General features: G+C 41.0%; 1 protein-coding gene across 7 annotated transcripts in view; it reads left to right on the top strand.

Annotated features, from left to right (window-relative positions):
• Positions 1–27,086, top strand: part of LOC122814053 (RING finger protein 112-like) — a 590,764-nt gene that overhangs the window by 398,587 nt on the left and 165,091 nt on the right. For all 7 annotated transcript variants that reach the window (XM_044086656.1, XM_044086657.1, XM_044086659.1 and 4 more), the window contains one exon: positions 23,318–23,404. In XM_044086656.1, the coding sequence (XP_043942591.1) occupies positions 23,318–23,404 (87 nt within the window). The remainder of the gene's footprint in view (positions 1–23,317; positions 23,405–27,086) is intronic.

The raw sequence follows: 27,086 nt of genomic DNA, 5'->3' as shown, positions 1-27,086 counted from the left end.
GGTTTGTGATCTGATATCTGCAGTAGTGCTGGTCTGTGATGAGATCTGATATCTGCAGTGGTACTGGTCTGTGATGTGATCTGATATCTGTGGTGGTACTTGTCGGTGATGTGATCTGATATCTGCAGTGGTACTGGTATGTGATGAGATCTGATATCTGTGGTGGTACTGGTCTGTGATCGGATATCTGCAGTGGTACTGGTCTGTGATGAGATCTGATATCTGTGGTGGTACTGGTCTGTGATCTGATATCTGCAGTGGTACTGGTCTGTGATATGATCTGATATCTGTGGTGGTACTGGCCTGTGATGTGATCTGATTTCTGTGGAGGTACTGGTCTGTGATCTGATATCTGTGGCGGTACTGGTCTTTGATCTGATATCTGCAGTGGTACTGGTCTGTGATGTGATCTGATATCTACGGTGGTACTGGTCTGTTATGTGATCTGATATCTGTGGTGGTACTGGTCTATGATCTGATACCTGCAGTGGTACTGGTCTGTGATGAGATCTGATATCTGCAGTGGTACTGGTCTGTGATGAGATCTGATATCTGTGGCGGTACTGGCCTGTGATCTGATATCTGTGGTGGTACTGGTCTGTGATCTGATATTTGTGATGGTACTGGTCTGTGATCTGATATCTGCAGTGGTACTGGTCTGTGATGAGATCTGATATCTGCAGTGGTACTGGTCTGTGATCTGATATCTGCAGTGGTACTGGTCTGTGATGTGATCTGATATCTGCAGTGGTACTGGTCTGTGGTCTGATATCTGCAGTGGTTACTGGTCTGTGGTCTGATATCTGTGGTGATACTGGTCTGTGATCTGATATCTGTGGTGGTACTGGTCTGTGATGAGATATGATATCTGTGGTGGTACTGGTCTGTGAAATGATATCTGCAGTGGTACTGGTCTGTGACGAGATCTGATATCTGCAGTGGTACTGGTCTATGATGGGATCTGATATCTGTGGCGGTACTGGTCTGTGATCTGATATCTGTGGTGGTACTGGTCTGTGATGAGATCTGATATCTGCAGTGGTACTGGTCTGTGATGTGATCCGATATCTGCAGTGGTACTGGTCTGTGATGTGATCTGATATCTGCAGTGGTACTGGTCTGTGATGAGATCTGATATCTGCAGTGGTACTGGTCTGTGATCTGATATCTGTGGTGGTACTGGTCTGTGATGAGATCTGATACCTGCAGTGGTACTGGTCTGTGATCTGATATCTGCAGTGGTACTAGTCTGTGATGTGATCCGATATCTGCAGTGGTACTGGTCTGTGATGTGATCTGATATCTGCAGTGGTACTGGGCTGTGATCTGATATCTGTGGTGGTACTGGTCTGTGATGAGATCTGATATCTGCAGTGGTACTGGTCTGTGATGTGATCTGATATCTGCGGTGGTACTGGTCTGTGATCTGATATGTGCAGTGGTACTGGTCTGTAATCTGATATCTGTGGTGGTACTGGTCTGTGATCATTATTATTTAATACTATTGGTCTCCAGTGTTTTAATTCTCTTCTATCTTCCTTCTTCCATATGAATTTAAGTATTCAACTACATAATTCTTTATTCATTAAAAATCTTTAAAAATATTTCATCTGATATTGTTAATCTTTTTTTCCATTCATCACTGATTGGTTTAGTTCTGTGCCCAGGGAACCAAGTCGGAAGAGCTCTCAGCTAAGTGGAAACTTTTTGATATCTTATGAAAAAAATTGTCTTTTTTTTTGTCGTTTGTGATTTATATTCATTACTCTTTATATATACAGTTAGTTTTAGACCTTCTTCTCTTCTACTTTATCCATTTGGTAGTCTTTTAAATACCATTGGTGGTACAGCCTTCTCCCCTACCCTTGTGATATTCCTTGAATACCATGGCTGGTATTTCTTCTCTCCTTTCCTTTTCTGACTGGTTGTGTGTTTTTGACCTTTTGATAGATACTGTGTGTATTTAGATAGGTTTAGACATAGAGAAAGTAGAATTTACATCTTCCTCTGAAGACTTTGATTGTTGTGTTTAGTTTTTCATGATGTCTGATAAGAACAGTACATCGGGTTTCAAGCACTATGTTTCGTGTAAAGGTAAATTTTCGAATAGTGACTCTCACGATGATTGTGTTTATTGCTTGGGGGTGCCCCATCTTTCGGTGCAACCTTCCTGTGTGATTTGTCAAAGTTTCAGCCAGTGCACTCTGAACAAGTGCAAAAATAAGTTAATTCTGAAGGGCCTACTTAAGTCGCCCTTTTCAGAGGCCTTTTCTGCAATGGAGGTCTCAACCCCACCTAGGAAGGATAAGAAAAGGCCACATTCATTTCCCTTTTCACCCTCGGGTGGCCAGGGTAAGTCTGTGAAACCTAAAGTGCAAAAACTATCTTCAGAGCATAAGTCTGCCTCGTCGGCACTGACCTCATCTGCTCCAGCTACTACCGATGTTACTATATTGGCGCCAGCTTCGGCTCCGATACTGTCTCAGACCTCGCCTACTATGACTTTGGAACCGGGTGCCACTTCTGCACAGTGCATGCCTTCAATGCCAGTCTCTGCAATGATGATTGAACCTCCTATATCTGCTCCGAGTGGCACCACGCTCTTTTACGGCCCCGACAAGAATGGATTTGACCCCATTGCTTCCTGTCTCCAAACTTGAGACATCAGTGCCAGTAGATTCAGCACCATGGACCCAATACTCTCCGTCCATAGATCCATTTCTAGGTCAAGTGTATAGCCTGTTTGTAGATCATCCTGACTCTGCATCGGGAGTATCCACTAGATCCACCAGGAGCCTTTTAGAACTTGATGTGGTACGTCCTGTGGATCAGCTGTTGGCAGCCAGGGGGATACCCACACCTTCCAGGACCCATCCTCCTACAGGACTTGGGTTGACTTCTCCATGGACTCCATCCTATTCTCCTCCTTTGACCACTCCAGCTCCAAAGCCTCCTGCTCTGACGTCCCTTTTAGAACCCCCATCTCGGCCCCTGTAGTGGTCCTCACTGAAGCTCTGGGACTGTCCCTTTGGTCCTCAGTTCCTGCTAAACCAGTCCTTCCTCAAACCCGTGATTGGGCTTCAGGCTCTTTGGCTCGTAGTACAATTCCGAGTGTTTCTTCTGTTCCGTCCTCAGTGCCTGGAGCCTTGTCTGTACCAGTCCTGCTTGGGGCTCCAGCCTTGGGTGTGGGTTCGACAGAGTGGGGTGTGACCCCGGTTCCGAGGTTGTCCTTCTCTGTTTCAGGCTCCCATCCCTCTTTGGGAGGACCTGCTTTCCGTGCAATGGAGAGGGCACTTGCTTCTGGAAGCATTGTGCCAACATCAGAATCCCAGATTTCTCCCCCTTATCTACAGCTGCCACAGGCCACCTCCCCAGGACACCGGGCAGGAGGGCCGCAGGAACCCCCTGTACAAGGTACCCACTCTTTCGAATCATCCTCAGAAGCCCCCACTGAGGAAGCCCCATGGAAGCGATGCTCAAGAGGAAGCACGTAGACTTGCCTGAGGAGTCTCTAACAGAGGACACTGATTTCGATGATGATGAAGGGTCCCCACAGTCACCCCCTGATGGTGTCTCCTTCGGAGACATCCTTGAAATGCTGAAACAGAGGGGTGACTGCAGGCCCACTAATCCTTCTTCTGGGGAGTCTGTGTTCCTGCAGGCTTTCCATGCCCGGCCATCTACCTATTGGGTGACCCCGCTTGCAGACACGCTAGTACAGCTCTTGGTGCAGCGCGCCTGGAAGAACCCTGATTCTGTTGAGACAATCCCTTGGAGACCCAAGATACTTTCCCCACCCGAGGAAAACCCACATTGGTCCAGAGGTTTACCGGTCGATGCTATGGTGGTGGCGGCGGTGGCCATGAAAAAGGATCTAGCTGAAGAGAGTCCTACTGCCCACCCACGCAACAGAGAGTCCCTGGCCGTGGACGGATTGGGGAAACGAGTCTTTGCATCAGCGACCTTTGCCATTCAGTCCCTGAACTAGTTGGCACATTTTATGAGGCTCCAGAGAGACTTGATCTCCGAACTGTCTGGAACACTCGCAGGACAGGTGTCTGACGAGGTAAGGGACAAAGTTGCCTCACAGCTTGCAACCCTGGAATCTATCTCCAACTCATCCATGATCAACCGAAGAGGAGCAGCTAGAGCTGAGGGTTCAGGCATAGTTATGAGACGTCATGCCTGAATGTGCATTTGTGACCTCACGGATCCCTTCAAGTCTTCCTTTCTGAATGCTCCTATTGAAGCATCTTCCCTGTCTGGCTCCAAGGTAAAGGACAACTCTGGCCAGGTGTGAGCAGGGCAGTAAAACCCTGTCTGCTGTAGGTATACATTTTTCCAACTCTCAACATTCTTTTTCAGGAACCAGAGTAGTGGGAAGATGTGGCACAAAAAATCTCAGAGTGCTTTCCGTGCTGCATGTGGTGATGATACCCCCAGGGGCAGAGGGGATAACAATTCTGGAAGATGCCCCTATCGAGGCAGAGGGTGTCTACTTCACTTCCGGCTAGGAGCCACTCATTACCAGTTTTGTTCCTTGCCATTTGGTCTCTCTACAACCCCCAGAGTGTTCACAAAGTGCATGGCAGTGGTTACAGCTTACTTGAGACTGCAAAGATTCCAGGTGTTTCCATATTTGGATGACTGGCTCCTTACCGCCCCCACCAGGCATCTTCTGGTAACAGCCCTGCAGTACACCTTTTCTCTGGCAGAAATTTTGGGAATAACTGTGCACTGGGAGAAATCCAGCCTTACTCCTGCCCAGGGGATAGAATTCATCGGAGCAGTCTTCGACAGCCGATCCTGTCTGGTGTCACTCCCAGCTCACAGACTCCAGAGAGTGAGGCTTCAGTTCCAGGTGATACTCTGTCAAAGCAAAGTCTCAACAAGAGAGCTTCTTCAAGTCATAGGATCCATGGCAGCTTTTTCCTTCTTTATATTCACAAGCTTATTCTACACTTAATACGGAGGGTATTAATTTTCATAGTAGATTTATTCCTCCATATAATAATTCTAACATTATTCATTTTTCTGAAATGATACATTTCTCGGTACAAGAAATGTTTAATCTATGTAGGAATGATCTAAAGTTATTTAATATGACCAAAAATGAATGGAAGGCTATGAAAAATCTTTCTAGTAGACAGGATATTGTCATTAAAAAATCTGATAAGGGTAATAAAATTGTAATATTGAACAATAAGCAATATTTAGACATGTGTATGGAACATTTATGTGACCCATTTACTTATGAAATTAGTGATTATGATAATTATATTGTTGCCATGAAAGAATGTACTACTTTATTAGATAAGGGTGTAAGATTGGGATATATTTCTAAGGATGACCTTGATAAAAAATTCTGTTTGGAGAGCTGTAATTTAGCTACTTTTTACTGTCTCCCCAAACTTCATAAAAATATGAATAACCCACCTGGACGTCCTATTGTCTCGGCCAGTAACTATTTTTGTCGGAATATGGGTATAGTTGTTCATAATTATCTGTTATCTTATGTACAAAAATTAGAATCCTATATTAGAGATTCTTTTGACTTTATTGATAAATTAAGTCACATTACTTGGACAGATGATATGTTTTGGGTTAGTGTAGATGTTGTCAGTCTCTACACTAACATTAATCATCTTGATGGTCTGCAAGCATTATTATATTTTTTGGGGGATAATCCCACCACCCACTATATAATGGACCTTACTTCTTTCTGCCTTTCTAACAATTTTTTTAGTTTTAATCAAGTTATCTACCATCAATTAAAAGGTACCGCTATGGGGGCATCTTTTGCCCCCATGTATGCAAACCTTTTTATGGGTAAATTTGAGCTAGAGTATGTATATACTAATAAATTTTATAAAAATTATGTTTTGTGTTACTACCGCTACATAGATGATTTGATTTTTCTTTGTAGAGGTGGTAGAGAATATATTTATGAGTTTTTTTCTGATCTTAATAATAACAGATATAACCTACATTTTGATGGTTTACAGTTTGGCAGTGAAATCCATTATTTAGATATTATGTTAACTGGAGTGGTAGGTGATCAGGTCCACACTACAGTATACCGTAAGTTTACGGATGGTTATCAGTTTCTTTATGGAACTAGTTGTCATCCCCCACATACATTATCTGCTATTCCTTATGGAGAAATTATCAGATTATCTAGATTATGCAATAATGAATTAGATTTAGAAAAGAACATTTATGACAGTATTATTATGTTCTTGAAAAGAGGATATAGTATTGATATATTAGATCTTTGTATCAATAAATTAATGGATAAAATAAATTTTAGAAAGGGTAATAAATTGTTGATTAGTAATAATAGAGAAGAAAGTGGTTTTTTACCTTTTATGAAAAAGGTTAGCTCTGCTAGTGGGAATAATATTTGTTCAATGATTTCTACTCAGGAAATATTAGATATTTATTTTGTCACTGTTTGCAATATACATAGTGACAAAATCTGGGATATTATTAAATACTTTTGGAAATTTCTGATTTCAGATAAAAATCTTTGTAAGATCTTTCCAATTATTCCTAAATTTTCTTTTAAAAGAGGTCAAAATTTATCTGATAAGTTGATTAATTCTTATTATATTTCTCCTTTAGATAAGGTATATAATAATAATTTTTCTATAGTAGGTACTAATGTTTGCGGCCAGTGCAATATATGTAAATATGTAAAACCATATTTTGACAATATTAATGGAATTTCATTTAGACCTAATAATAACTTTTCATGTAATTCTGTAGGGGTTATTTATTGTGTTAGATGCCCTTGTAAATTATATTATATTGGTGAGACAAAAAGAAAATTTAAAACTAGAATGCAAGAACATATTAGAGATATTAAAAAAAGAGTATTAACTAGCCCCATTGCTTTACATTTTATGGAATGTCACAATAGTAATGTTGAATTGTTTGAATGTTGTATTTTAGAAAATATTTTTATTAAGAAAGGTGATGACAGATTAATTAAAAACATTCTGTTATTTAAAGAAACTATTTATATTTTGAAATATAATACCTTGTCACCTAATGGTTTAAATTTAGAAGTAAACTGGAAAAGTTTATTATAATTTTTGTATAACTAGTATTGTTAGTTCTTCTTTTTTATACTGGAAGTTCTCTCTTTAAATGATATATTGTTTCTTGATTGATTAATTTATGTAATTGCTTAATTAATTGTGATATATATTCAAGTGGGTGTGTGTTTGTAACTTGTGTTCATTGAAGGCTATTATGCCGAGGCGCTAAGCTGGATTCAATTCATTTGTGAACTGGCGTTTTTTAGGCTGTTGCCTTCTTTTTCTTTTGTTGTTTTTGGTACTTTGGTATGGATACCAGTTCGCTATTAAATACTCCTAGAGTTTTTAGAGAGAATTTCTCTCCGTCAGTTAATGGGTTTATAGTTAATCCGGATGGTGATAATGGAAGAAGTACTAACGCTATTAATGCCGCATCCCCTTCCATTGCTAATGGTTATACTGGAGGGGTTAATTATTCGTTTCCCGTGATGACAGTGGCTCCTGATGTATCGGTTAGACCGAAGGTTGTGAAGGATGTTACAGGTGGGCTTCCTGCGATGCTGCCGACTATTGATGGTATGGCGAGAGCGAATGCTCCTAAGGATGTGCCGGGTTCTTCTGTAACCATGGATCCTCATTTAGACAGCAGGTTACGTGGTGCCGGCTCCGCTACTAATTCTCATCGAGCAGATCCTGCAGTGAATGCAGCACCTAATTGTAACGTCTCCTCAGAATATATTACCAAACTTTTTCAAGAAAGACAGCAGAAATTTATGAACCCCTTCGGTTCTTTAGGAGGCCGTGTTATTAATCCTACGTTTCCACAGGAAATTCAAGATAATATCAAAGAATTTGAAAAAATGCTTTTCCGGGAAACACGGTGTCATTTCAACTTACTAGGGCTTCAAAGGTATGTGGACCTTGACATTTCTCCACGAGGTTTACGGGCTTTTAAAAGCCCAGCGACACCTTTTGATAATGCAGATAGTAATGATTTGATATTTAAAGACCGCTGGCTTTCGGCGGCTCATAATTGTGCAATGGAGTGGGTTAAAATACTTGTTGATAGGGAACAACTTCTTTTGCTGAAATTACAAGAACAATTACATGTTATGCATTCTAGACTGCTGACTGACATTGGTGTGGCTAAGGTCAATGATATTTTTGCTAATTTAAATGACAATCTACATAAGTATGAGACAGAACAGATACAGTACAAATCAGTAAAAATCAAAAGAGACATTAAAGATAATGACAATGGGCGAGCGTTCTTATGGAAACGAAAACAAGCCTTTCGCCCTTTTAAGAAACAAGCAAATGTTAGAAATAATAATAAAAAACAGCTTTCTGTGTCATTTGCTTCTTCAGAAGGCTATGGTTTGACTACTGATTCAGACACTGATTTTCCACCCCTTCCAGCTGCTAATGATTCCTTAGGGCATCAGCAACGCTTTCGGAGTGATGGCAGCAATTCCAGACGAGGATATAAAAAGAAAGACTTTGCTACGGGTTCTTCTCCGGGTGAAGGACAAACTAGACAAACATTTAAGAGGGGTAGATGGACTTGATTTTTTGAATTCTGTCTTATTGAATGATAATAATGTAGTTAACATTTCTGGCTGCAATATTTCTAATGAAGAATTATCTGTACTTCAGTTGGGCCTTAAATTTGTTCCTACTGTCTTTCCTAGGCATCATATATTGAAACAAGAGATTTTTTAATTTGTTAGAAAGCTTCATTTGAGAAATTTTTTTTCAAATGATAAAAAAAATGTCTATATATGATGAGCCTGGTTCTAATATGCTATATAGTGATAGTGATGATGATACTAGTATAGATAGCTATTACTCTTGTTTTTCTGATGAGTCTTTTCCTTCTTTATATTCACAAGCTTATTCTACACTTAATACGGAGGGTATTAATTTTCATAGTAGATTTATTCCTCCATATAATAATTCTAACATTATTCATTTTTCTGAAATGATACATTTCTCGGTACAAGAAATGTTTAATCTATGTAGGAATGATCTAAAGTTATTTAATATGACCAAAATGAATGGAAGGCTATGAAAAATCTTTCTAGTAGACAGGATATTGTCATTAAAAAATCTGATAAGGGTAGTAAAATTGTAATATTGAACAATAAGCAATATTTAGACATGTGTATGGAACATTTATGTGACCCATTTACTTATGAAATTAGTGATTATGATAATTATATTGTTGCCATGAAAGAATGTACTACTTTATTAGATAAGGGTGTAAGATTGGGATATATTTCTAAGGATGACCTTGATAAAAAATTCTGTTTGGAGAGCTGTAATTTAGCTACTTTTTACTGTCTCCCCAAACTTCATAAAAATATGAATAACCCACCTGGACGTCCTATTGTCTCGGCCAGTAACTATTTTTGTCGGAATATGGGTTTAGTTGTTCATAATTATCTGTTATCTTATGTACAAAAATTAGAATCCTATATTAGAGATTCTTTTGACTTTATTGATAAATTAAGTCACATTACTTGGACAGATGATATGTTTTGGGTTAGTGTAGATGTTGTCAGTCTCTACACTAACATTAATCATCTTGATGGTCTGCAAGCATTATTATATTTTTTGGGGGATAAACCCACCACCCACTATATAATGGACCTTACTTCTTTCTGCCTTTCTAACAATTTTTTTAGTTTTAATCAAGTTATCTACCATCAATTAAAAGGTACCGCTATGGGGGCATCTTTTGCCCCCATGTATGCAAACCTTTTTATGGGTAAATTTGAGCTAGAGTATGTATATACTAATACATTTTATAAAAATTATGTTTTGTGTTACTACCGCTACATAGATGATTTGATTTTTCTTTGTAGAGGTGGTAGAGAATATATTTATGAGTTTTTTTCTGATCTTAATAATAACAAATATAACCTACATTTTGATGGTTTACAGTTTGGCAGTGAAATCCATTATTTAGATATTATATTAACTGGAGTGGTAGGTGATCAGGTCCACACTACAGTATACCGTAAGTTTACGGATGGTTATCAGTTTCTTTATGGAACTAGTTGTCATCCCCCACATACATTATCTGCTATTCCTTATGGAGAAATTATCAGATTATCTAGATTATGCAATAATGAATTAGATTTAGAAAAGAACATTTATGACAGTATTATTATGTTCTTGAAAAGAGGATATAGTATTGATATATTAGATCTTTGTATCAATAAATTAATGGATAAAATAAATTTTAGAAAGGGTAATAAATTGTTGATTAGTAATAATAGAGAAGAAAGTGGTTTTTTACCTTTTATGAAAAAGGTTAGCTCTGCTAGTGGGAATAATATTTGTTCAATGATTTCTACTCAGGAAATATTAGATATTTATTTTGTCACTGTTTACAATATACATAGTGACAAAATCTGGGATATTATTAAATACTTTTGGAAATTTCTGATTTCAGATAAAAATCTTTGTAAGATCTTTCCAATTATTCCTAAAATTTCTTTTAAAAGAGGTCAAAATTTATCTGATAAGTTGATTAATTCTTATTATATTTCTCCTTTAGATAAGGTATATAATAATAATTTTTCTATAGTAGGTACTAATGTTTATGCCAGTGCAATATATGTAAATATGTAAAACCATATTTTGACAATATTAATGGAATTTCATTTAGACCTAATAATAACTTTTCATGTAATTCTGTAGGGGGTATTTATTGTGTTAGATGCCCTTGTAAATTATATTATATTAGTGAGACAAAAAGAAAATTTAAAACTAGAATGCAAGAACATTTTAGAGATATTAAAAAAAGAGTATTAACTAGCCCCATTGCTTTACATTTTATGGAATGTCACAATAGTAATGTTGAATTGTTTGAATGTTGTATTTTAGAAAATATTTTTATTAAGAAAGGTGATGACAGATTAATTAAAAACATTCTGTTATTTAAAGAAACTATTTATATTTTGAAATATAATACCTTGTCACCTAATGGTTTAAATTTAGAAGTAAACTGGAAAAGTTTATTATAATTTTTGTATAACTAGTATTGTTAGTTCTACTTTTTTATACTGGAAGTTCTCTCTTTAAATGATATATTGTTTCTTGATTGATTAATTTATGTAATTACTTAATTAATTGTGATATATATTCGAGTGGGTGTGTGTTTGTAACTTGTGTTCATTGAAGGCTATTATGCCGAGGCGCTAAGCTGGATTAAATTCATTTGTGAACTGGCGTTGTTTTTTAGGCTGTTGCCTTCTTTTTCTTTTGTTGTTTTTGATCTTCTGGTAACAGCCCTGCAGTACACCTTTTCTCTGGCAGAAATTTTGGGAATAACTGTGCACTGGGAGAAATCCAGCCTTACTCCTGCCCAGGGGATAGAATTCATCGGAGCAGTCTTCGACAGCTGATCCTGTCTGGTGTCACTCCCAGCTCACAGACTCCAGAGAGTGAGGCTTCAGTTCCAGGTGATACTCTGTCAAAGCAAAGTCTCAACGAGAGAGCTTCTTCAAGTCATAGGATCCATGGCAGCTTTCATACCAATAGTGCCTCTTGTGAAACTGCACATACAAATTCTCCAGTGGCTTATTCTTTCTCAGTGGTTCCTGAACCATCACCCTCTATGCTTTCAGATTCAGATAACCAACTCTTGCAAGCAGGATCTTCTTTTGTGGATGAGGCCAAACACAGAACTTTGGAGCTGCCCATTCCAGTCCCCTCAGCCCAATGCCATTGTGCCCATGGATACTTCCCTGATGGGGTGGGGGGGCCATTTCCAGGAAGACAGTCCAAGGCACATGGTCCATGTTGGAGGCCAACTTGCATATCAGTGTTCTAGAACTGAAAGTGGTGGTGTTAGCGTTGCAAGCATTCCAACTGGTTCTTCCTTCTGGAATGATTGCAATTCAGTCAGACAATATGTCAGTAGTCTGGTATATCAACAAGCAAGGAGGAACCAAGTCCTACCCCCTATGTCGAGAGTATGTGAGAATTTGGCAGTGGGCGATGACTTCCAGTCACTTTCTGATAGCAGCACATATCCCGGGGAGCTTCAACGTGATTGAAGACAAGTTGAGCAGATGTATTCTCTTACCCCACAACTGGTCTCTCAATGCCGAAGTAGCATCAGAAATTTTCAACTGTTGGGGCCAGCCTTGCTGCGACCTCTTCGCCTCCCCGTCAAACATCAAATACAGCAGCTGTTTTGCCCTATTACCCCCAAAGGGGGAGTCCCCGAGTGACGCTCTGTTGGCCCACGTGACTTTTTTATGCCTACCCCCCATTCCAGTGATTCCACAGTTCATAAAGAAAGTTATTCAGTTGAAATGCAGAGTGATCCTTATAGACCCCTTTTGGCCTTGACAAGTTTGGTTCCCCTTCCTTCAGCCTCTTCTGTTATATCCACCCTGGATTCCGGACCCTCTTCCAGACCTGATTTTTCACCCCTAAGGGTTGAGTCACCTGAATCTGTCCAGTCTCAAGCTGACAGCTTGGTTTCTCCACTTCCGTTAGTTGCCAGGCAGGATGATCTCACCTCACCTGTTCGGGACATTATTCTGGTTTCTCATAAGCCATCCATTGGAAGACTATATCGGGACAAATGGAAAATATTCTCTTTCTGTTCAAAGGATAAGATGCTAGATCCGTATTCATCTCCAGTGACAGCGGTTTTACAATATTTGCCTACATTTTTTGAAGATGGAGCCACAGCTTCTAATATAAGAGTACATCTGGCGGCGATATCAAATTACCATAATGGACTGGATGGTACTCCTCTCATATCACTGCATTTATGTAAAGCTTTTCTCAAAGGAGTTTCTCACATTAGACTCCAATTAGACAGCCTATAGAGCCATGGAACCACATGCTAGTTCTCCAGTTTTGACTCAACCCCCCTTTGAACCAGCAGCAAAATGTGACCTCAAATTCTTGTCATGGAAATCTTTTGTCTTGGTAGCCATCACGTCAGCCAGACGAATTTCAGAGTTGCAGGCATTGTGCACCAAAAGACCCTATCTAATCTTCCGCAAGGGCAGAGTATCACTCCGGATGAACCCATCTTTTCTCCCCAAAGTTGTTTCTGATTTTTCCATCAGTCAGTCTATTGACCTACCAGTATGTTTCCCAAATGTTTCTAATAAAGAAGAATAACTGCCTACATTCCGTGGGTGTACACAGGCAATTGAGCTTTTATTTAGACAGGGCCAAAAAAATACGCAAGACTGACCAACTTCTCATTTCCTTTTCTGGGCATAGAATGGGAAATTCTGTCTCCAAGGTCATTTTATCAAAATGGCTAAGGGACTGCATACGTTTCACTTACTCATTTGCAAAAGAACCTATCCCACAGAATATTAAAGCCCATTCTGTTAGATCTATGGCAACATCTGTAGCCTTCCATTCCAGGGCTTTTGTGGATGACATTTGCGCAGCAGCCATTTGGGCTAAACCCCACACTTTTATCAATCATTACAAACTGGATGTGCGAAGGAGAGCTGCCTTCGGCTCAATGGTACTCAGAAACGTTCTTCCATAAGGGCCGCCCAAGGATCTCAAGGTAGCTGGGGATTCTGTCCCATCAGTGGTGAATGGAAAGAAGATTAACAACATCAGATAAATAAGTTATGTCTTGCCATAACGTTCTATCTGTGTTGTTCATCATCTTTCATTCATCACTTCCCACCCTCCTTCCCCCGCCAAAGGCCCCTGGAGGATACTTTGGGTCCAAGTGGTGTCATAGGGCATTTGTGGAGACATGGTCTCTGCTTTACTTATATAACATGGGCAAACTCGATCTGAGGTAACATGGGGAAGGGCATTGTGGGTAGAAGCTTTGCTCGAGAGCTTTTGGCTGGCGCAAGCTTGGTATTAGGCTGACTCAGTTCCGAGGGCTTGGAACCAAACCCATCAGTGATGAATGAAAGAAGATGAACAACACAGATGAAACGTTCTGGTAAGACATAACTTCTTTTTTTCCTATCCCTTAAATTTTTATACATTTCATACCCTGTTCCATCTGAGTCTGCAGCCCAGTCTATATTTACTTGCCCTAATACTTTATCTAGCTGACTTAAGGAAATATTCTATCTGATATTGTTAATCCTCATTCATTCCTTACGTGTGGGGTATCGGTTCCGAGCCAGCCATCTTCCAAGCTCACGTCAGCTACAAACTCTCGAGCTAAAACTCTTACCCAGAATTCCCTTCTCTCTGTTACCTCAGATTTCGTTTGCCGCATCGCTATTCGGTCGTGTCAAGCTACTTCTCTTGAGCTAAGTACAGTATTTTTCTTCATACTAAGTTCTAAGACAACCTTTGTTTCACAAAAAAAGTTATTAGATGGTTATCTCTTACCTTATCGCATTTAGCGACTACCCCTTTTCGAACCTTTTCAGCTTCTTTCCTCTCTTTTTACTGCGAGGTAATCCTTTTTTATCATTGTTGGCAAACCCCTTTTCCTTCTTACCTTCAGGTATTTCTTGTACCATTGCTGACATTTTTCTGTTTTTTCTTTCATTCCTTAACTAACATGACAGATAAAAAAGGTATCTCAGGGTTTAAAAGATGCTTAGATTGTGGCCATAAATTACCTACTTCAGATGCACATTCCCTGTGTGTCTATTGCTTGGGTGTGCCTCATTTAACAGTTGACCCACCTTGTGGAATTTGTAAGAATTTCTCTAACACAACGTTAATTGAGAGAAAAAATAAATTAATATTGAAGGGGCTACTTAAATCTCTTTTTCAGAGGCTATTTCTGGGTCGGAGGCTTCAACCCCTCCAAGATCCCATAAGAAAGAGTGATGAACATAAAAAAGCCAAGTCTCTTCCTTTGTCCCCAGCTGGGGACCATCAGGAACCGAAACACAAGAAAGATAAGCTTTCCAGTTCAGATTTGACTTTGTCGGCTCCTGCGTTTGCGGTGCCTAGCCCCTCTGCACCATCTGCGACCTCAGCACTGACACCTAGTGTGCCCCATACCGCATCAGTACCGAGGAGCTCCTCGATTCAGACTCCCTTACCGGCACCGACTGTCCAGTCGATGCAGACGGTCATGACATCGATGGATGCTTCGACGCCTATTTCCTTTTCAGCTCCGACAACTTACCCGGCACCAACTACCCTCTCGGTACCAACCATTCGGCTTTCGGCACCAATTTTTTCGGCTCAGGCCTTGGCACCAACAACCGCTTCGGTACCGACCTCATCGTCAGTGCAAACCACACCTTAGGCACTGATGATTTCCTCGGTGCAGACACCAGTAGTTCAGTCCATTACAGCTCTGTTGTTCTCAGTGCAGACCACCTCTGTGTTGGACACCGAGTTTTCTCCGTCCTTGGATAGACCTGACTCTCCTTCAGCCATGTCCATGAGATCTGCTAGAAGCCTGTCTGAACACGATGTGTTACGTCTTGTGGATCAAGTGCTTTTGGCCAGAGGTATTCCACTCCCCAGGACCTGTCCTTCCTCGGGAGGTGATCACCCTTTACCAAAGACCCCTACTTATTCTCCTCCTTCATTGCCTTTGAAGCCCCTTGATATAGCACAGTCTTCCCCCACTACGGTTCCTTTTATGGACCTCAATAAGAAGCCGCAGTTGCCTTTGTAGCAGGAGAGCCTTGTCATTGCCCAGGATGTCAGCTGTGGCTTACATACTTTGGCATTTCACAGCCATCCAGGGACTCCGAGTCGGCAGGCTGAGCCATTTAAGCGAGGGGTGACCCCTGCCCTGGGTCCTTATCCCTCTTCTGGTGGACCAGCCTTCCAGCTTATGGAGAAGGCTCTGGCATCAGTTGGCGATCCTGTGCTATCACTCTCCCCACCCTCCTTTGGACCACAATGTTCACAAGCCGCTCCTAGCAGACACCGGGCGCAAGGGCCTCAGGACATACTCCCACAGGAGTCCCCTTTTGAGCTGTCTTCCCCAGCTTCTCCCTCTGAGGAAGATTATCAAAAGAGCTCATGCAAGAGGAAGCACATGGACTCCACAGAGGAGTCCCTTACTGAAGACACAGACTATGATGATGGGGAAGGGTCACCTCGATCACCCTCTGAGGTATCCTTTGGTGATATCCTTGAAATCCTTAAACCGAGAGGTGACTGGCAACCCTCCAACCCAACCTCTGAAGAGTCTGTGTTCCTGCAGGCCTTTTGTGCCCGGCCCCCTACCTCCTGGGTTACTCCACCTGCCGACGAACTTGTCCGGCTCATCGTACAGCATGCGTGGAAGGCTCCTGACACCATTGAGGCCATTCTCCGGAGACCAGATAAAATTTTGTCCCCTCCAGCTAGTGATCCCCATTGGTCCAAGGGTCTTCCTGTAGATGCCTTGGTGGTGGCAGCCGCAACTAAAAAGGACCTGGCGGAAGAAGAAAGCCAGACTGTCCATCCACCCAACAAAGAGTCCTGGGCTCTGGACAGAATAGGGAAATGTACTTTTGCATCAGCGACCTTTGCAGTCAGGTCCCTGAACTATATGGCACATTTTACCAGGCTTCAAAGAGACTTAATTTCTGAGCTCTCTCAAACTTTGGCTGGAGCTGTGTCTGATGAGGTCTGTGACAAAGTGGCCTCTCGGCTAGCTACCATTGAATCGATATCTAACTCCTCCATGCGCCTGAGATCTCACACATCAGAAGGAGCAGTTAGAGCGGCGGGTTCAGGCATTGTTTTGAGACGACATGCCTGGATGCGCTTGTGTAATTTCACTGAACCCTTCAAGGCTTCCTTTCTCAACGCTCCCATCGAAGCCTCGTCGTTCGGACCCAAGGTTAAAAGCACACTGGCCAGATGTGAACAGGATGGTAAGACCCTTTCTGTGGTGGGTGTCTATTATTCTACCCCTCAACGAGCTTTCTCCAGAAACCAGAAGAGTGGGAAGATGTAGCACAAAAAGTCTCGAGGTTCTTTCCGTGACACACAGGTCGAGTTCTTCCCTAGAGGCAGAGGGGAAAACTCTTATGTAACCAGGGTTCCAGGGATCCTTACCCTGGCCAATCCTACCAGCACTCCTGAAGAGCGGCCCAACTGCTTTCCCCTGGAAGTGGTTGGGGGTCGTTTCTCTTTGTACCCTTCTGCCTGGCTAACCATTACCACCGATTCTTGGGTACAAATGATAATAACCAGAGGTTATCATATTCACTTTGATCTTTGTCCTGCTCCTTCAACAAGCTTACCCGATGTTCCACCCAGTCAAAAGGAAGAAGCAGCGTTAGAGATTTCAAAGCTGCTAAGAAAAAGAGTCATTCAAATAGTCCCTCCAGACCAGATAGGATCCGGATTCTACTCAAGACTATTTTTGGTGCCAAAGAAAACCGGGGACTGGAGACCAATTTTGGATCTCGGTGTATTGAACAAGTTTGTAAAAGTTTAGAAATTCCGGATGGTCGTAGTACAGTCTATCCTTCTGCTTTTGGAAAAAGACGATTGGATGTGCTTGGTAGATCTTCAAGATGCGTACTACCACATAAAAGTGGACAGACCATCAAGAAGATTCTTTTGCTTCAGTGCGGGAGCCAGTCATTACCAGTTCAGAGTACTGCCCTTCGGACTCTCTACAGCCCCCAGAGTGTTCACAAAGTGCATGGCAGTCATCACAGCTCACTTGCGACTACAAGGATTCCAGGTGTTTCCATACCTAGATGACTGGCTCATCTCCGCCCCCACCAGACATCTATTGGAAGAAGCCCTGGCATACTCTCTCCTCACTGCAAAAAGGCTAGGCATAACCATAAACTGGAAAAAATCCAATCTCACCCCTTCTCAGTCCACAGAATTCATAGGGGTCATCTTGAATACAAAGAATTGCAGAGCATCCATTCCAGAGCACAGAATTCTAAGGATAAAGCAGCAACTGATTCCAATCCTTTCAAGGGAGAAATCCACAGCTCATTCTGTTCTCCAGTTGTTGGGTTCCATGGCAGCCTCCATTACGATTGTTCCCCCTGGCCAGGTTTCACATGAGGCTTCTACAGTGGCTACTGCTCACACAATGGTATCCCTTTCAGTACCCTCTTTCAGCCAAGATTCGGGTAACTCATAGGTGCAAACAAGATCTAAATTGGTGGATGGTGCACAATCCATCACAATGGTCTCGCCCCTTCTCCCCCTAACAGCCCAAGGCTGCAGTGACCACAGATGCCTCCCTGATGGGGTGGGGGGGCTATTTTAGGGACGGACAGTCCAAGGTACTTGGTCCAAAATGGAGGCCCATCTGCATATAAATGTTCTGGAGCTGAGGGCGGTGCTTCTGGCATTGCAAGCATTCCATCTCCTGCTGCTGTCTGGGACTATTGCAATGCAATCAGACAACATGGCTGTGGTCTGGTACATCAACAAACAAGGTGGAACCAAATCTTACCCACTCTGTCGAGAGGTCATGAGGATATGGCAATGGGCAATGGCTACCAACCACTTTCTTCTAGCAACGCACATTCCCGGGAGTTCCAACGTGATAGCAGTCAGACTCAGCAGGTGTATCTTACAACCTCACGAGTGGTCCCTGAATCCCTTGATAGCGGCGGAGATTTTCAACCCCTGGGGTCTTCCTTGCTGCGACCTTTTTGCATCCCCAACCAATTACAAATACAGCAACTATTTTGCCCTGATTCCCCCTCCGGGACAGTCACTCAAGGACATTCTAGTCCACGATTGGCCCTCGGGTCTGCTTTATGCATTTCCACCTCTCCCCCTCATTCCCCAGTTTCTGAAGAAAACCCGCTAGTTGAAGAGCAAAGTAATCCTCATAGCACCATATTGGCCTCCTCAGATTTGGTTTCCCTTTCTTTTGGCTTCACCTGCTAGATCAACCGTGGATTCTCCATCCAACCCCGGGGTTGATCTCCCATCTGCAGAATCTGATTTACCCCAACCTGAACAGCCTGAAGCTCACAGCTTGGCTCCTCCAATTCCTTTGATTGCCAGGCAGAATGATCTTTCTTTGCCAGTACCTGACATTCTTATTGCATCTCCTAAGTCTTCCACCAGAATTAGATATCTTAGCAAGTGGAAAAGATTTACTTTTTGGCTGAAAGAAAAACAAGTAGATCCGTTTTCAGCACCAGTGTTGATAGTACTGGAATATCTGTCTACCCTATTTCAGTCCAGTCTGTCTGTCTCTACCATTAGAGTTCATTTGGCTGCAATATCTACTTTTCATGATGGTGTCCAAGACTCTTCTCGTATGTCAAACAAGTTATGCAAGACCTTCATAAAAGGCGTGAATCATCTAAGACCTTCTTTTAGAGAACCTACTCAACCATGGGACCTGTCATTAGTCCTACAAGCTTTGACAATGCCACCTTTCAAACCAGCTTCTTCTTGCGACCTCAAATATTTGTCATGGAAAACCTTGTTTTTGGTCGCCATTACTTCTGCCAGACGTATCTCTGAGCGTCAAGCCTTATGCATCAAGAGCCCTTATTTGAGTTTTCATACAGATAGTGTCATTGAGAACTAATCCTTCCTTTCTGCCAAAAGAAATCTCTGAAATGTCCATTAATCAAACCATTGAATTGCCAGGTTTTTTTCCCCAATCATTCAAACAGAGGAGAGTATTGCCTACATACCCTAGATATTTACAGGCAAATTCACTTCTACTTGAACAGGACTAAGGCTTTTCGTAAGTCAGACCAGTTATTTTTGGCCTATTCTGGACCGAGATTAGGATGTATTGTTGCTAAGGTCACATTGGCTAAATGGTTGAAAGACTGCATGACCTTCATTTATAGACAACGTAATATTCCATAACCTACTACCATAAAGGCTCATTCTACAAGGTCGGTGGCAACTTCTGCTGCCTTCCATGCCAGAGCTTCTTTACATGACATCTGCGCAGCTGCAACTTGGGCTACTCCTCATACCTTCATCAATCATTACAAATTGGATTTGGCCTCCAGGGGAAGAGCATGTTTTGGTTCTATTGTGCTCAGGAATGTCCTTCCATGAGAGCCTCCCAGGAATAAAGGTAGCTGGAGACTCTGTCCCACACGTAAGGAATGAACGAGGATTAATATCAGATAAAGAAGTTATGTCTTACCATAACGTTCCATCTGTATTGTTGATCCTCGTTTAGTCATTACGACCCTCCCTCCTTCCCCCTCCTGTGGCTTCAAGTGGATCTCACCATCCGGTTCTGTTAGGTCATTTGACCAGAGGTAGCCTCTACCTTCTTTTGACTTGCAAACTCAGTCTGTGGTTACAGGGAGAGGGGAATTCTGATAAGAGTTTTAGCTCGTGAGTTTGTAGCTGACGTGAGTTTGGAAGATGGCCGGCTCGGTTCCAAGGTGGGAACCAATGCCCCACACGTAATGACTGAACGAGGATCAACAGTACAGATGGAACGTTACGGTAAGGCATAACTGCTTTTGTCCAACTCGTTATTCTCTTACCCCACACGTAGTGACTGAACGAGGATCAACAGTACAGATGGAACGTTACGGTAAGGCGTAACTGCTTTTTTCTGACTCGTTATTCTCTTACCCCACACGTAATGACTGAACGAGGATTAACAGTACAGATGGAACGTTACGGTAAGGCATAACTGCTTTTGTCCAACTCGTTATTCTCTTACCCCACATGTAGTGACTGAACGAGGATCAACAGTACAGATGGAACGTTACGGTAAGGCATAACTGCTTTTGTCCAACTCGTTATTCTCTTACCCCACACATAATGACTGAACGAGGATCAACAGTACAGATGGAACGTTACGGTAAGGCATAACTGCTTTTGTCCAACTCGTTATTCTCTTACCCCACACATAATGACTGAACGAGGATCAACAGTACAGATGGAACGTTACGGTAAGGCATAACTGCTTTTGTCCAACTCGTTATTCTCTTACCCCACACGTAGTGACTGAACGAGGATCAACAGTACAGATGGAACGTTACGGTAAGGCGTAACTGCTTTGTCCAACTCGTTATTCTCTTTTTCTGTTAACTTTTTATACTAGCTTCACTGTTCACTTATCAGCATGTCTGCACTCACACTAGGGACATCCCATGAGGTTGCTGAATTTGAGAAGTACTTCGACTTTGCTGTTACCTTGGGGGAAAATTGCAGGTTTAGGTTGAATAAGTATGCTACATTGTAAGGAAGTGCAACTCGCACTTAAGGATCCTCAGGGGCATTTGGTGGTGGTACATTGTGGAGCCTGACTAAAGAGGCAGAATGCAGAATCTCATGGAAGTAAGGTCCTAGACTCTGAATCATCCTAAAGATTTTTATTAAAGCACATTGTTTTCATCTCACATTGCTTGAGGCATTTTAGTAATTATCACATTTTTACAAATGGAATACTAGTAGTCAGCGGAGGTGTGTTTTGTTTTTTTGTTTTTTACTGCGTGCGCTTTTTAAGTTTGGTTTGCTAAACTGCACAAACACACACTTTTGGAGATTTTTTTTTTTTGAATAAAATGTTCTCTTAGTAGCATGAGCTTTCCATAACTTTATTATTAATCTCTTTCCTTCTTCATTCCATGCTTTTTCATTTGCCCTTTTTATTCATTTGCCTATTTTTATATATGCGTTGTTTTCCTTTATCTCTAGCCATATTGCAAAATGATCAGAAAATCTTGTTTCAAGTACCTCCCCTTCACTTATAACTAAACCTGGTACTGTAAAATAATCTTTCAGTTCTATGCATACCCCTTTTGTAAGTCCATGAATTCTTCTTCCAAAGCTTTAACTTACAACATCTTATAACTTCTAACATTTTTTCTTATATTATTTCCTTTCTTTTATTCTTGCCTCTTAAATCACAATTAGTCCCCTGTTAATGTAATATTCATATTTATCGCTGCATAAATAAGCTTTCCCTTTCCTTAAAGTTAGTATAAGCATTTAATGTTCTAATTCTATATACTTGTTTTTTTCATTTTTAAATCTACAATGGTTAATCTTCCCATTTTTACGTAAGCTGCATATATCCAAAGACACACAAAGGAGCCATTAAATTGGCCGACACTTCATGCCTGCCCATTTCTTTATCATCTTTACTTTGAATCCTTAAAAAGTACTTCTGTTTTTCATTTTCTTCTGCAACTACACTCCTTCTTTTACTTTCTCTGCATATATTTTCTTTTCCATCTCACCACTATTCTTCAGGATTGTCTCTGTATTTACCTTTTGTATTTTCTCTATAATGCCCCCCCCTAAGAAACATCTTCATTTTCTGGCTCACTCTGCACCACCATTTCTTTAAGTAAATCATCCCACAACTCTCCCGACTGGAGGGTCGTAATTATACATTCATCATTTGCTGACTCGTCTCCATCAAACAGGTTTCTTTGAAATACTTCCTCAGAATCCTGCATACATTCTCTGGTCTTGATATTTGTTTTCTCCTTCATTTCTTTCACCACTCCATCATCTCCTTCTCCCCTCCATCTGTCTCCCTGTTTCCCCTGGGCCACCTCTGCACCTGGAATGTAAACCGGAAGTGCTCCCTCAAAATGTGTCCCCTAACAATAATGACTAGTAGGAGACATTCCCCTATGCTCTGGCCAAAGCAGTACTGGTCAACAAAGTATAATTTAAAAAAAAATTTAAATAAATCAAACATTGAGATTAAATAGCCCATTTAAGTAACCTTGACAGCATCGTATTTTCTTCCACATTAACCTATTTTCTTAGATATAATCAGTACTAAAACAGCTGTATCTCATGTAAAGCGATAAGTCCTCTGTCTCGGTTTTCAAAACCTAGGTTTGTCAAAAAAAACAGGTTTAGGATGCTTATCAATGCTGGTTTATAAAATATTTTGCTGCATAGCCCAGCAGGGAATGAAACGTCTCTTGAGAATGCATATTCCTACTAAGTAATACAGTCAGCTCTGAGGTATTAGTAGAGCCCAGTGGGGGTGGGGGGCATTTTGCAGAAGCCTTTGTTTGATCAGCTGCATTAATTACTGCTAAAAAAGATCCCATGTAATTGGCTGACTACTTATTTTCAGCTGATGTAATGTCTTTGGTTTTAGAAATGTGAAAAAGTATGTCTTATGAAGTCAGTGGAGAAACAATATTTTCTGTGATTTTGTGAAATATTTGCAATTTATTTTGCACAGATTAGCAACATGTGATATTTTAATATGTGCTATATAAAAGTGAGCTATATCTCCCATTTGTTTACGTTTGCTTAGTGTTGTACTGTTAAGGATTATTTAAGATAATAAAATTATGAAAAAGTTAAAGGTTTGTCGCTGTCTGACACACAGTAATAGTTTCTTGTTTTCCTTTAATGGTGTACTCTCTTCTCCTGTTTTCCAGCACCTAGAATTTTTAGTGCGTGACCATTTTTATCCACCAGAATTTGGCTCAGCAGCTGGCCAGGAGTACCTCAAAGGTGTTATAAAGGTTTGTATTGCATCATCATCATCATGATAGAAGATGTACTAATACAGTCTAGCATAACCTGAATCTACTGGGAGGCCCATAGGTTCATGGACACAGCTAAAAAGTATGTGGGTCAGCAGTAAAGAGATCGGGTGTAAAACAGAGGAAATCTCAACACTAATGAGAGGTTTAAAAGTACAAAGACCGGAGAAAGCAAATCCAGATTAAGGTAGAGGAGAATGTGCATTATGAACTAGTAGTCTGCGAATCCAGATTAAGGTAGAGGAGAATGTGCGTTATGAACCAGTAGTCTGCAAATCCAGATTAAGGTAGAGGAGAATGTGTGTTATGAACTAGTAGTCTGCGAATCCAGATTAAGGTAGAGGAGAATGTTCGTTATGAACTAGTAGTCTGCAAATCCAGATTAAGGTAGAGGAGAATGTGCGTTATGAACTAGTAGTCTGTGAATCCAGATTAAGGTAGAGGAGAATGTGCGTTATGAACTAGTAGTCTGCGAATCCAGATTAAGGTAGAGGAGAATGTGTGTTATGAACTAATAGTCTGCGAATCTAGATTAAGGTAGAGGAGAATGTGCGTTATGAACTAGTAGTCTGCGAATCCAGATTAAGGTAGAAGAGAATGTGCGTTATGAACTAATAGTCTGCGAATCTAGATTAAGGTAGAGGAGAATGTGCATTATGAACTAGTAGTCTGCGAATCCAGATTAAGGTAGAAGAGAATGTGTGTTATGAACTAGTAGTCTGTGAATCCAGATTAAGGTAGAGGAGAATGTGCATTATGAACTAGTAGTCTGTGAATCCAGATTAAGGTAGAGGAGAATGTGTGTTATGAACTAATAGTCTGCGAATCCAGATTAAGGTAGAGGAGAATGTGCGTTATGAACTAGTAGTCTGTGAATCCAGATTAAGGTAGAGGAGAATGTGCTTTATGAACTAGTAGTCTGTGAATCCAGATTAAGGTAGAGGAGAATGTGCATTATGAACTAGTAGTCTGTGAATCCAGATTAAGGTAGAGGAAAATGTGCGTTATGAACTAGTAGTCTGTGAATCCAGATTAAGGTAGAGGAGAATGTGTGTTATGAACTAATAGTCTGTGAATCTAGATTAAGGTAGAGGAGAATGTGCGTTATGAACTAGTAGTCTGTGAATCCAGATTAAGGTAGAGGATAATGTGCATTATGAACTAGTAGTCTGTGAATCCAGATTAAGGTAGAGGAGAATGTGCATTATGAACTAGTAGTTTGCAAATCCAGATTAAGGTAGAGGAGAATGTGCGTTATGAACTAGTAGTCTGCGAATCCAGATTAAGGTAGAGGAGAATGTTCGTTATGAACTAGTAGTCTGCGAATCCAGATTAAGGTAGAGGAGAATGTGCATTATGAACTAGTAGTCTGTGAATCTAGATTAAGGTAGAGGAGAATGTGTGTTATGAACTAGTAGTCTGCGAATCCAGATTAAGGTAGAGGAGAATGTGCGTTATGAACTAGTAGTCTGCGAATCCAGATTAAGGTAGAGGGGAATGTGCGTTATGAACTAGTAGTTTGCGAATCCAGATTAAGGTAGAGGAGAATGTGCGTTATGAACTAGTAGTCTGTGAATCTAGATTAAGGTAGAGAAGAATGTGCATTATGAACTAGTAGTCTGCGAATCCAGATTAAGGTAGAGGAGAATGTACGTTATGAACTAGTAGTCTGCGAATCCAGATTAAGGTAGAGGAGAATGTGTGTTATGAACTAGTAGTCTGCGAATCCAGATTAAGGTAGAGGAGAATGTGCGTTATGAACTAGTAGTCTGCGAATCCAGATTAAGGTAGAGAAGAATGTGCATTATGAACTAGTAGTCTGTGAATCCAGATTAAGGTAGAGGAGAATGTGCATTATGAACTAGTAGTCTGCTTTCATTTAATACATAAAAACAGGTTGGTTGATGGGACGGGGCATTTGCATATTTACTGCTATTAAAGTGTTATATTAACGTGCAGAATGTATTCTGTTTCACTTGTTTTAGCTCATCAAAGCATAACCTGCTGTTCTGTGACTGTGTAACGTATTACTGTGTTACCGTTGATTTTAATGGACTGGGATTGTGACTATGATGGATCATTTGTCCATCTGCTGAAAACAAGCCAACGTTTCTCACCTCAGAGTCTGTAAATCTGCCATGCTATGAACAACCCCCTCCTGCAGTACATCTGTAATAGCGCTGCCTGATTTGGGGTGGCAACTTCTGGTAATTAATACATTTCAAGATGTATACAGTAGAAGTTGTCTTTATGTATCACTAAGGATTCCTTGTTCGTCACCAGAAACAGTGTGGCTTTAGTTTCAGAATCCAAATTATACATTCCCACTATCAGTCTTAATTATATGGAAATAACCAACATTAAGAGGCTGCAAGTTTGATACCTGTCCTGTCAGAGGCAGATACCAATGCCCATCACCTAGTTACATTGTAAGATGTTACAGTTTTATATCTTGTGGTGGGCAGATGCATTTAAGGTATTATAGCTGCAAGCATTGTGGAGGACAGATGCATTGTAAGGTCTCACAGCTGTGTGCATTGTGGGGGGGGGGGCATCAGTTGTTTTCTCAGGGTTTTTCATTGCACCCTTAGATGTGCAGGATCAAGGGACAAGTTAGTGTATTCAGTCAGTACAGCAAATGACCCAGCTTTCTTCTGAAGTAGAACTTTGAATGTTACAGGCAGGAACAAACTACAGGTAATCGGACATCCTCCATCCACCCATCTGTGTAATGATTTTTCTTAAGGAGTTCAAAGACATCTTTATTCCTCTGCTGTTGATTAGCTCAAATGAAGTTATAATTCAGTACATTATATAGGTCAGTGAATAAAAAATAATTTGGTCTGAAGGGGATTTGGATTTGTCCAGGTAGTTTTCTCTGTGTCCCATCAAAATGGACTTGCCTTGGACTTGTTTTACATCTTTGTGTATGTCTGTGACCAGATGGTAGAACCAGTTTAATGGTCTTATTACTGCTGTTTTCATTTTGTGGCATGTTCCCCAGGTGTCACCATCTGCTTTTGACTCCATGCATATAGAAATGTAGAACCCGTTCCTCCAGAATATGTGTTGTTCTAGATCAGAGTTTGCAAGAGCCCACCATAGTTGACCTAGATTACCTTGTCCGTAATAAGACCCTGACATCTTCAGTGAACCTTCTTGACCCTAGTCAGGAGGACTGTATCAGTTTGGTGGAGTCAGGAGGATTGTATCAGTTTAGTGGATTTAGAACCACAGATTAGCTGTGAGCTCCAGGTGTTAATGTGGACTTTGATACTCCAGGAAGAACATTCTTAAAATAGCTGAATGTGCAAAGACATGTTTGGATATAGGTTCATAGGTAGGTATTAGACTATCTGCCCAAAGGCATTTATAAGCCTATCCAGAATGTGTTGGCTTTTGCCGCCCCCTTAGATTAGTACCGTGTGCCTCTGTCCATGAGAGCCATTGAAGTGATCCCCGGGGTAAACTTTCTGTTTCCCATCCACTTGTCAAGGTTTCTCTTGAGAGTGTTAGCGAGTAGCTCTGCCTAATGTGGATTGGAATCTTGTTCCAAAGGAGAAGTCTCTGGGCCAGGAATCTATCCCTCCAGCACGTCCTATTTATTGTTGTGGTGAGGTTTAGATCCCTAGAGAGTGTGGCTCAAGTGGATATGGTTTTC

The sequence above is a fragment of the Protopterus annectens genome, chromosome 10.part0 (assembly GCF_019279795.1).
Source record: "Protopterus annectens isolate FY-2018-M chromosome 10.part0, PAN1.0, whole genome shotgun sequence".
Taxonomy (NCBI): domain Eukaryota; kingdom Metazoa; phylum Chordata; order Ceratodontiformes; family Protopteridae; genus Protopterus; species Protopterus annectens.
Note: the sequence above shows the minus strand (reverse complement) of the source record. Positions and strands in the feature narration are given on the sequence as shown.